Source organism: Cololabis saira, chromosome 14, assembly GCF_033807715.1.
Source record: "Cololabis saira isolate AMF1-May2022 chromosome 14, fColSai1.1, whole genome shotgun sequence".
In the NCBI taxonomy this organism is placed as follows: Eukaryota; Metazoa; Chordata; class Actinopteri; order Beloniformes; family Belonidae; genus Cololabis; species Cololabis saira.
The window spans coordinates 24216739-24229244 of record NC_084600.1 but is presented as its reverse complement, the minus strand read 5'-3'; the positions used below and the strand labels follow the sequence as shown (position 1 = coordinate 24229244).

Sequence of the window (12506 nt, the reverse complement as noted above, 5' to 3'; positions counted from 1 at the left end):
AGATGTTTCCCTGCTTCATTGCACCGTGATACAAGTGACTGTGTCATTAACAGAATTGTGCAGCCCTGGATGACAAGCTGATGACAATGATTAATTAGAATCAGGTGTGTTAAAGCACAGAAAACTCTAAAACATGCAGGACACCGGCCCTCGAGGACCAGGATTGATGACCCCTGCGCTTGACAATAAAGCGGAACGAGGAGCCGTTTTTCGTCCCACCAACTTAAGTTCTGGTGTCGGTTCTCAAAATATAAACAAGAAAAGGAGAGTGTAATGATGCACTAACGATGCCCATAAACATTCACAAACACGTACGATCATAATAAAAATCACAACTCTTCACGGAACGCAACACAAAGCAAAGAACAACAATACCCATAATTCAATGCAGCTTAAATAGGAAGAATTGCCCTTAAATAAATGATTTTTTCCAGGCCTCAACTTTTGACAGGAGTGTCTCCAGCTCACGGCCGATGTTTTTTGTGATTTATTTTATGATTTTTATTTTTATTTTTTTATGATTTGTTTTACTTGTTTTTGCAAGTTCCTTGTTAAGATGAGCGGTTTTTAATGGATAATTATCCTCATTATCATATACATGAGGGAGGAGACAGGGAGGAGTGTTGTGCTCCCGCATGTGCGCTCAAATCCACATTGATTGTGATGTTCAAAGAAACGTGCGTGGATTTGGGCGTACGCACAGTTTTGAGAATCTGAATTTTTTTTTGCGTACGCAAGAATTCCACGCAGGGATTCACGTTGAAATCCACGCACTCTTAGTACATGAGGCCCCTGGTCTTCTTTATCAGTCTCTTCATCTTTTTGAAGTTTCTGGCTCTGATGCTGCTGCGCTAACAGAAGAACTCTCCACAACAGACCGACAGAAGATATAGAGCATCTTGGAACATACACTGACAGACCTAAGCTTCCTCAAGAAATACATTCTGCTCCTTCATTTCTTGTAGACAGCATCACTGTTGTGTCTCACTGTTGTGTCTCAACTTGCGCCTGTTGTCCTGGTGAACACCGAGCTATTCATGGCCCTCCATCACATCCACTTCTTCTCCCATGATGGAAATGGCATTTAACTTATTCCCGGTCCTCCTAAAATCCACAATTGTCTCCTTTGCCACGATGAGATGATTGTTCCCACACCATACACCCCACAACTGCATCAGAGTATTTCTGCAGGTGACAGGACTGTGGCTTGTGCTAAAATGTCTGAGGTGTACAGCTGGAAGAGGAATGGTGAGAGAACAGTGCCCTGTGGTACTCCTGTGCTGCTGACCTCCTGCTCAGACACACAACCATTCAGTCTCACCAAATTGTGTCCGTTTATCAGTTAGATGTGATTTCTTAAACAACACGACTAGCATAAATTGCCTCTGAACAAGTAGAGCGGAGAAAGCCCAGATTATGATCTGCCTTGCAGGTTGTGAAGAGGAGCTGTATGTATCTCTGGGGCTAGCATAAAAAAAAAAAATGTTTACCTCGTCTAGTGGCAAACACATAGACTCTACCAATTAGGGCTGCACGATTCTGGACAAAATGAGAATCACGATTTTTTTGCTTAGAATTGAGATCACGATTCTCTCACGATTTTTTTCCAATATAAAATGTATTGCACTTATTACTTTAACTTTGCAACAGCTGAACAAAAATATAATAACAATAAACATCTCTTGTCTTCTTTACACAAACCTTTGAATAATTTAAACAATAATAACAATTTTGAACAATATTTGTTCCTCCCTGAGTTGAACACCCTTTCAGAAAGGGGACTTGTAACAGATCCTGTAGTTCTGAGGCAACAAATTATTCCTCTGGCTGGGATGAACCCCCCATTGCCTTTTGCTGCTATTAAGAAGCTGCCGATACAAAAGGTAAACGTTACAAAAAATATGATGGTGCCTGATAAAAGACTGGCATCAACTTTGTAACAGCTGACATTGAACATAAAAACAATAAACATCTCTCTTGTCTTTAAATAATTTAAACAATAATAACAATTTAACAATATTTGTTCCTCCCTGAGTTCAGAAAGGGGACTTGTAACAGATCCTGTAGTTCTGAGGCAACAAATTATTCCTCTGGCTGCTTTTTGCTGTAACAGCTGACATTGAACATAAAAACAATAAACATCTCTCTTGTCTTTAAATAATTTTAACAATAACAATTTTAACAATATTTATGTGCAATATGTGTCAGGTGATGAGAAAGGTAGATGTTTCTCCAAATGTAATCCACAATTATTAACAAAATATAACAAACATGACAACATGATAGTTGACCATGACAGGACTACAACAACCTAGAACATAGGCCTAGTCCTTTTTTTATGCAGCCATCTTTAAAAATAAATAAATACATTTAAATCGTCGTTATTTCGAAATGAGATTGCGTTCAAGCATGAATCGAGATCGCGATTTTTTAACGATTAATCGTGCAGCCCTACTACCAATACAGTTCAGAATCTTACCCATAACTGTTTTTATTGTTTTTGTTTTTTTGTATTTTTGTATCAGTCAGTAACAATCCTCAGAGTCAGCACACCTGCTAATGGCCTGTTCCTCATCAGTGATGCCCGTCTCCCTGAAAGCCCTGCTGGACTCCTCCAGGCTGAGGGCAATAGCCCTTTGCAGGTCATCTTTATCGTCTCCAGTCAGATCAATTACGTCTGCATCAAAAACAAAACAGAAACACCCACACATGCTTTATACTTGCACGATACATTTTGAAGAAAAACATGGTTCAGCTAATGTTTGTGTTCTAAGTTGTACAATGACCATAATGAGAATACACATGTATGTAAGCTGCTCACTTGTATCTGCCTGGCTGCCAACACTGATGTATCTGTCGCTGGCCACCTGGGATGTCTGGTAGTAGGTGGTCTCATCTTGCTGTGGAACCTTAGCGTTTTTCTCCGTCAGAAAGGCGACAGCCTCAGCCAAGTCTCCATTGCTCACCTAGGGTAAAAATAAAAAACTGATAGGTCAACTTAATGCATGCAAAACAACACAAAGATGATAGACTTTTGTCACTCAAGGCTCAGTTATGCTTCTGCGTCAAAATGACGCCGTGCCTACGGCGCGTGGTTTGGATCGACGCAGAGGACACGCCGTCACCTGCGCCGTCTCTGACGTGCACCTCCTGAAAATTGTAACTACGCGTCGAGGAGACGCCGTCCACACGCAGACCGAGAGGGCTGTGATTGGTTCGTTTGAAAGCGAAGCATTTCCGGTTTCCGGTTTGAATCAGTAGTGAATTTCCAGGGCTCTTTTCTTCGTTTATGTGTGATTTTTTTTGTTTTTGTTTTTTGCACAATAGTTGTCCTTATTTCTTTGATTTACTGTGACCGGAAAAAGTCGGATAAACCATTCAGAAAAAGATCGCTAACTAGTGGCCGCGGGGGGTACTGCACCGCGACCAAATGGAGAGACGGAGAAGTCAGAAGGGTTCAGCACGGCGTCACGGCTGCGGCGTGTGCACGGCGTTGGTTTGACGCAGAACCATATTTCAGCCTTTAATCTAATATAAAATAATTGAATGTATTGGACAGTGGCATTGAGGGTAAACCCTGCCAAAAACCTAATATAAATGAGTTAAACATGAGTCTAAAACAGACAAGATGATCACGGTGACAAAAACGGCGCGTGTGTTTAAAACAGACTGGACAGACATTAGAAAGACTTGTGCTTCTAGCTTTACCTGCAGGGCCTGCTGAAGCAGCTGGATGTCTGTTGTGCCTGTGATCTCTCTCAACTGGTTTAGTAGCGTCTGCTGGTGCTGTTGAGGGAGACAAACGATAAAAAAAATACAATTCAGAATAAAGCCTGAGAGGGAACAGAGCAATATGCTGCCCCGCCAGCTCTGATCAAGACTGCCAGTGTTCAACCAGCAAACCGTTGTGAGGCTGTTCTACACAACTATAAACATGGACAGAAGCAGAGAAAAAGGTTCTGCAGGAAAATGGCTCTTTGAATTGCAACTATTTTTATCATTTTGATAACTGTTCAATTTCCCAGTTAAAATCCCAAACATTTGCTGTTCGAAGGGAGACATAAAATGGAAAATTCATCTTTAAAGGCTTGAACATGAAAGTTTGGTATCTCGGACACTTACCATACCATAAAAACATCATATTAAACCTCTCAGTCCGTGCTGAGTGTGCTGCCCCAGTCAGGATGAATGAGATGAATGAATAAACGTCACACCAGGACTTTGTTATAATAACCAACTGTTTCAACGTCCTTATTTGGACAGAAAAGTAGCCTGGTTGCACAGAGGCCAACGATTCCAAAGATCTACTAGAGCATTGTCTTTCATGAGCAGCACTTATCATGCCCAAAACTAGAAGGAACTGGAAGTGCTCCATTATAGGCCACATAGCCCGACACAAAACGTTGTATTTCCTGCCATCAACAGACGACCAAAGAGCCCTGTGGATTAACTTTGTTTGAATCAGACTGCCTCACTAACCCGGGGCGGTACAAAGCTGGACTGGCAACTAAACTCATGGAAAGAGGGTTCAGTACCAACTGTTCATGACAAATTAACAGATGACAAAAAAATATATAATCTTTCTTTATATATTTAACTTAATGTAGTGTATTCCTAATGCTGTGTCTCATGTCAACCTTAACGGTGTAGGAGAGAGTAAAGCGAGCTGTAAGCAGTGAATGTGAACTGATCATGTTTTTTGTTCATAGTAGGGCTGTTCGATTTTGCCCAAAAATAAAATCTCGATTTTTTTCTCTCAAAATCCGATTTTCGATTACGATTACGATTATTTTGTGAATTGACAAAAGGCAAAGAAATGATTTCAAATATGCTGTTTTTTTATTGAACATTTGCCCCATTTGGCTTTAAGTGCAAACTTTGCTCTTATTAAACCAAAAATGAATGAATAAAGTGCAAAACTCTGTAAAATAAGTTTAAAAAAAGTTTTAAAAAATATAATAAAATATAAAGTTTTATCTCCGAAAAAATCAGCAAATCAGCACTTGCAAACATACAGTAAGTTATATTTCCAATTAAATAAAACAAGACATGTTCTAATTAAACTAAACTGGGTCTTTGCATGCTAAATAATAATGCAACCCATGAAGGAGGTAGAGGTGTGTAATGTCAGTCATTACATTTGCTATTCACATTTGCAAGTTTTTTGCAAGGAACACGAGCCGGTCTACCGCATCTGGCTTGAGGGATGCCCGGTGGCATGTTACAACGCCCCCTCCTACACAAAAGAGCCTCTCCGATGGGGCACTTGTCGCAGGTATTGAGAGGTATTTCCATCAATCATTAATATGGTATCAATCATTAATATGTGTGCAGACAAGGTTAAAAAAAAAAAAAAAAAAATTAAAATTTTTTTTTTTTGAAAAATCGATTTTACGATTTTCACGTTTTAACATCGTTCTAATTACATAATCGCGATTACGATTTAAAATCGATTAATCGAACAGCCCTAGTTCATAGTTACTCATCCTCAGTGTTCCTAGATAATAGTTTTGGTTATTATCTTTGCTTTACCGTCTGTGCCTCTCTCTCCCACTGACCGCCAATCTGTCCCACTCTGTGTGTGTGTGTGTGTGTGTGTGTGTGTGTGTGTGTGTGTGTGTGTGTGTGTGTGTGTGTGTGTGTGTGTGTGTGTGTGTGTGTGTGTGTGTGTGTGTGTGTGTGTGTGTGTGTGTGTGGGATTGCCTCAGCTCGTTAGCTGCTGAGCAGTCAAAAAACGCAGGCTGCGTCAGTCCCTCCCATACATTGAACGGCAATCCTCCGCTCCCCACACACAAACATACGCGAACACACGCACACACTCCCATTGGCCTCTTCATTCTCTGTGTCTGAATCCAGTTCAAACATTTACAGCTGAACCGCTGTTATTTCAAAGCCAGTAGCCTTGTTTCCGTCTGCAAAACTTTCCAGTGGAATTGGGGAGGGGTGTATCGTTTGTTCGTTCACACTTCAGCCTGCTCCATCTAGTAAAGGGGCATCAAGGAGGAGAGAAGTGGCTCTTCTGCGTTTAAAGCGACAAGCACAGTTATACCTAATGGTCTGAAAAGACTAGTTAATACGGGGTGAAATAAAAGCTGTAAAGGGTAAACCTTAAGATGTTTTGGCTTATGTATGTCACAGATGCCTTAATTGCAATAACCAGAGTTGTATTCATTTGTGGAGATGAAAAAAGGTGTAATATTTCACTTGTAAAACTTACTACATGGGAGAATTGTTGCTGTTTTATGAAATCCAATCATGAATTCTGTAAGTTGTTCTATAAGACAGCCCAACAATTCTGAATATATCATATAGGAATTTATGAAATTATAGCAGACAGACACCTTTCACTATTTTTTTTTCTCAGACATGTTTAACAGAACATTGATTAACCATTATATCCTAAACTATGGGAAAGTCACATCAAAGACAACATTTGGCCACATCTGAATCAACACCATTCAGACATGAAACCTGAAAAAGGAAACTCACTTTGCTTTTCTAACTCTATGACTCCTCTGTATTAATATAATATATTAGTATACCCTGAAAATAAACTATCAAACGTAATGTCAAACTACTGTTGAAGGTTGCAATGAATATCTAATCTGCTGTGGAGAAACAGAGGGTTTATAATCACAAGGTCCCTCCTGTCAACCTGCTAAGAAGTTCTTGTGAACCAGTGATAAACTAGTGATGTCAACTGCAGCTGGAAAGACCATGAAAAAACTTGAATTACATAAGAGTGCACATAATGTCAACATCTGAGGCAGAAGTCTTAACACTGGCTTCAGTGTGTGCATTGCTGAGCTGCTTCATTACAGCTGCATGTGTGTATCCACACTGCGGACATTTCTGTTGCAGTGCAGAAGCTGCCTGCACAACATTTTGCCTCTGTTGATAGCTATAAAAGAAGCAACGTGTGCGTGTTCCATGAATGATCATTTGAAACGTGAAGAGCAGAGATTTCACCATGTGTTAACCAGATAATTAGATGGATTTCTAAAGTTTCATTCGAGGAGAAAGAGAAAAGTATTCAAAATGGATAATTAGTACTGTCAACATACCAATGTAATCCTAACCCAGTGTGGTTATGCTATAGCCACAATAAGTCTACTCACATAAAAACTATCCATTAAATAATCAGACGAAACAACACACATCAGTGACAACACTGTGCACTATGTAAATTACATTTTTAAAAGCACCTTTGTGGATTTGCTACAGCTACCAGAAACAAACTGTGAGTACAAAATGATGTCACAGAGCACCAGGCCATCAAACACATACTTGCTGGATAAAAGCCTACGTTATTTTGTGCTATGGGCTTCAGTGTCGATTAATTTTGCAAAAAAAAAAAGGGACATAAACCTTAATCTCACTTTCATAAAATTATAGGCAATTATTAAAAAACAAAAGAAAGAACTTAAAACTCTCAGGGATGTGAGAAATGTGGGAACAAAACCTTAATTGTTGAAAGATTACAAAATGATACTTTTTTTTTTGCTTAACCACCAAAAATAATTAGGAAGATAAATCCTTAAATATATATTACTTTTATTTATTTATTTGCACAGTGATAACACAATAATTCTTTTTTTTTATCATACAAGGACAAATAATTTGTGCAGGAGAGGAAAAGAAGCCCGAAGGGCTTATAAAAAATCCTCCCCTCAATACAAAATCACCAAAACAAAACAGTCAATAGCAAAAGAATAGAAAGGAAAAAGAAAAGGTAAAAGAAACAAAGAAAAATACAATAAGTACACAAAGAAAAATATCCATGAAATGGCAATTTCATTTCAGTAAGAATATCCTGTTAATTTTGTCTAAATAAAAGATACCCCACCAAGCTGGTCCTAAACATTTTTAAGGATGACGCTAACTTAAGAGATCTATCTTAAACAGTTCCAGAGTTGAGTATAACAACCTAATAACAACCTTCTGCTTTAATGTAAAACCAGTTCTGAAGCAACAGCAGATATTTAAGCTGAACTACTTTATCATAATGAAACTGTTCTTACTGGACAACAAGTGAGATTAAGTACCAGGAAACAAGGATGAGTCTGGATGACTATCACCACATAGAATCCAGGGGTGTGTCTTCACATTTTGTTTGTTTATATAAGACAAACTCGTGCAACCAAAATAGTGTTCCCAGTTCCCACAGATATATATTTTAAGTTGTTTTATTTACATGTAGAATAAATCTTAGTCAATCTTGAATTTAACAATTTGACAATGCTGTAACAAAGAAATTCCCCACAGGTGGGATCAATAAAATCTTATCCATCTTAATTTTGCAATTTAGTGTGCGGGTATACTATCAAATATTGACTATTCCTATGCAAATTAAAACAATGCTCCAACAAAAACCTGAATCGGTATATATATTTTTTGAATATGCTAGCTCATACGGGCTACATTTCAAATGTTATTCAATTATTAGTAGTATTTTATATATATATATATATATATATATATATATATATATATATATGGCATATTTAACTCCCACTTGAATAATCCTCATTAAAAGTCTTTCTGTGCCCAAACATATGCGTAAAACATGGGACAATCTATTCAGCCAGACAATCACCATTGCAATACCATCGTAATGTTTTGTCTTTTATCTATGATATTTTATGTATTCTTCTTTACAGCACTTTGGTCAGCTCTGGTTGTTTTAGAAGTGCTTAACAAATAAAATTGGGTTGCATAATACTGTAAATAACGCAGATGGTTTATCCACATGAGAAACAATAAAGGGGGCAGGACATACTGAAGAGTACATTAAAAATTAAGCGGAATGGATATAATTGGGTTTGTATTAAAGTTGTTTGTCTTCAATATAAAAAAGGTCCCAAGATGGGTTTTGGTGTTAATTATATATATATATATATATATATATATATATGTAATGTAAATGAACTGAATTAAAGAAAAAAGGAATCTCAATATCATAATTACTGCACGTCTTTCCATAATGGAGGATTAATCATTCCCTTGTATCTCATCCTGATGTCAACACTAGAATGTATGCATTCATTTATTTGGGGGAAACTTTATTTGAATCGACCATTCAATTTAATCTGGCTAGATAATGACTTGACAATGTAACTTGGCCAGCATCAGAAAGACTGATGGTGCAGGTTTGTTGGTTGGCATCGATGAGAGCTCGCTGGTACAAGGGAAGTTGCACTTGTGACAGTTTTGGGCCAAGTCAACTTCAAGAGCAGTTGCTCATCAGACATGTAACAAACACATACATTTCATCTCCACGTGACATGTCTGGCATGACTGCTGTTCTCCTTCACAACAGTGATCATCAACTTTTAAGTGGCAGGTTGTGAGTTACAGTAGAGAATTCTACGCATGGTACAATTGTGAGGCTCTTAAATGCTTGCAGACATGGGCATTATCCCCATCAGGTTCTCGACATAGTTTTATATGTCAGAGTGTAACCAAAAAACAAGACAACATAATAGCACAGGGAGGATAGTCCTTCCACGTGACAGGTCATTACATGAAAACCAACACCCCACCCTACACAACTCCAGAAGACAAAACACAACAATTCCATGATAAAAAAAAAAAAAAAATCAGATCTGAACAGCTCTACAAACATGAGTTATTATAAATAATTTAAATAAAAAGGTTAAGTTAATAAGTTGTGTAAAATGCATTTTTTTTAAATGCAGTAAGAATGTATTTAATTGTGGTTTCACTGCACCACTGTGAAGGTCAGAATGGTTTGTGTTACACTGCTACTTTTAGGATTGAGTCATAGAGTATTTATTTTTGCTCATGTTCCAGGTTTCTGTGCTGGCTTGGTTACGACTGTTGGATGTTTGTAGGGGAAGTGTGTTATATCAAACACGGTAAAACACAGATGGCATGTGGAGCAGAACAACATATTGAACAACTATAAACCCCAATTATATAACATTATGCAAATGCATTATTTCTTTTCATTAACTAATAACTATTAGAGGCACAGACTGCAATGGACCATTATGTCTGCGGAGAGGATAATTGGGACTAACTTCCCATCTATCCAGGACTTGTACCTGTCCAGGACCAGGAAACGGGCAGGTAACATCTCTGCAGACCCCTCACACCCAGGACACAGACTGTTTGAACTCCTGCCCTCTGGACGGCGCTACAGAGCTCTGTAGCCAAAACCTCCAGACTCAGAGACAGTTTCTTCCCCCAATGTTGCTCTGGTGAACTCTCATCACTCATAGAGTGTCAGAGTAATCAATCACTGTGCAATAATAATAATAATAATAATAATAACCACAATCATATGCTGTAATAATGCACCTTTCAATAACCATGTCTACCTCATACTGCTGAATCTTTCACTTAAAAAAAAAATTGTATATATGTTAATAAGAGCTGTCATTTGTCTTTTTACTGTACAGTCAGCGAAAATAACCAAGTCAAATTCCCTGTCTTGTTTGACCTGACTTGGCCAAATAAACATGATTCTGAAAATAATTTTTCGATAAAATTGATCCACACAATGTTTAGAACAAACTGAATTTACAAACAAAAGACAGTATTTTGCATGATCTCCCAGTTATTTTTTTTAGACTGTGGTGTACTGATGTTTAACATATTAACCCTTTAAACCCTGTCACATAAAATAATAATGGACGGCGCTACAGAGCACTGTAGGCCAAAACCTCCAGATTCAGAGACAGTTTCTTCCCCCAAACTGTTGCTCTGGTGAACTCTCATCACTCATAGAGTCTCAGAGTAATCAACCACCGTGCAATAATAATAATAATAATAATAACACAATCATATGCTGTAACAATGCACCTCTCAATAACCATGTCTACCTCATACTGCTGAATCTTTCACTTAAAAAAAAAAATTGTATATGTGTTAATAAGAGCTGTCATTTGTCTTTTTACTGTACAGTGAACGAAAATAACCATGCATGGTCTCCCAGTTAATTCTTTTAGACTGTGGTGTACTGATGTTTAACATATTAACCCTTTAAGCCCTGTCACATAAAATAATAATGGACGACGCTACAGAGCACTGAACTCTCATCACTCATAGAGTCTCAGAGTAATCAACCACTGTGCAATAATAATAATAATAATAATAATAACCACAATCATATGCTGTAACAATGCACCTCTCAATAACCATGACTACCTCATACTGTTGCACATTTCACTTTGAAATGGTATATATGTTAATAAGAATGTGTCTATTACTGTTTGTAACTATATAAATCTGGGTTCAGTGAGCGAAAAAAAATAAAACAAATTCTCTGTCTGGCATGTTCATACTTGGCCAATAAAGCTTATTCTATTCTATTTCAGCAAAATGTTCACTAATCAGAGCTGTGCAATACTGGCTATAGTGGCCACAGACCAAATCCTATAACCAGCAGCCTAATGCACTTTTGTAAGATGAGAATATGATGAGATGTAACGTAATAACTGCCTTCCCGGCAGGGCAGGGCTGCCCGCTTGGCTCGCTGCGCCGCTACTCCGTCCCTGCCAAGCCCTTCGCCCTGGCAGTGCTTTGTAAACAAAGCTATCAGATACGTGTTGAGTAACCCGGGGACATTTGTACACAAAAAAAAATAAAAAATCGTGGATTTTGACTAAACACGTCAGTTTTGATCGCGATAAACCCACACTCTCCAAAGTCCTGATCAAAAACGGTTCAAAACCAAACATGTAATTAAGAAGACGTGACGCCTCTGTTAACATTAGCTCTGCCATTCAGCTTTATTATCCCAATACACGACACAAAGGGGCGAGCATATTGCATTTATAGCCCAAATTATTGTTTTAGTACGTTTAAATAGCCCGGGATCATAAGCGTTTAGCAAAAGGTTGGTTTTAAACTTCATATACACGGTTCCCGTTAGCTAATGTTGATTAGCAACCAGCTAACAAAATACCGGACAGCGCAGCGTTTGGTGCAACTTTACCTTCTGGGAGTGCTGCTGCAGGACATTCTGCTCCACGGTCATGGCCGGTTCAGAGATCAGGGTCATTCAGCTCAAACCGGGATGTCAGAAAGAACACACGCTCGGGACTAGTCACGGGAGAAACGAGAGCAGCCGCTACGACGCGCCCTCCTTCAGCAGCGGAGCGAGCGCCATGGCGGACTGGACGGAGCAGGACAACATCGATGACAGCATCGCTCATCCTGCCGAGCGGCGATCGATTAGTTGCGTCTGCGCCAAACCTACGCACGTCATAGCGTACTGTCTTTAAGAAAATAAATAATGATAAAATATGATATTGAGTGGACAAAAGTTTGGTCGTTACCACAAAGATTCTTTCTAACAAATAAAGTCAAATAGATCTCTTTTAAACTGATACACAAATTCTACCCTGCAAAACAATATTTATCCAAATTTAAGAATTATATAGATGTTAATTGTTGTTTTTGCCAAGGGCATCCTGAAACATATTCTCCCTTATTCTGGTCATGTGATTCCACTTATCAATTCTGGAGGGACTTCCACA

General features: G+C 38.4%; 1 protein-coding gene across 3 annotated transcripts in view; it reads right to left on the bottom strand.

The window, feature by feature from the left end:
• usp25 (ubiquitin specific peptidase 25) overlaps window positions 1-12160 on the bottom strand; it is a 41666-nt gene extending 29506 nt beyond the window's left edge. For all 3 annotated transcript variants that reach the window (XM_061740226.1, XM_061740227.1, XM_061740228.1), the window contains exons 1-4: window positions 11963-12160; window positions 3709-3786; window positions 2822-2966; window positions 2554-2677 (exon numbers count right to left, since the gene is read on the bottom strand). In XM_061740226.1, coding sequence (XP_061596210.1) covers window positions 2554-2677; window positions 2822-2966; window positions 3709-3786; window positions 11963-12028 — 413 coding nt within the window. In that variant the 5' untranslated portion in view covers window positions 12029-12160. The remainder of the gene's footprint in view (window positions 1-2553; window positions 2678-2821; window positions 2967-3708; window positions 3787-11962) is intronic.
• Between the last annotated feature and the right edge of the window lie 346 nt (window positions 12161-12506).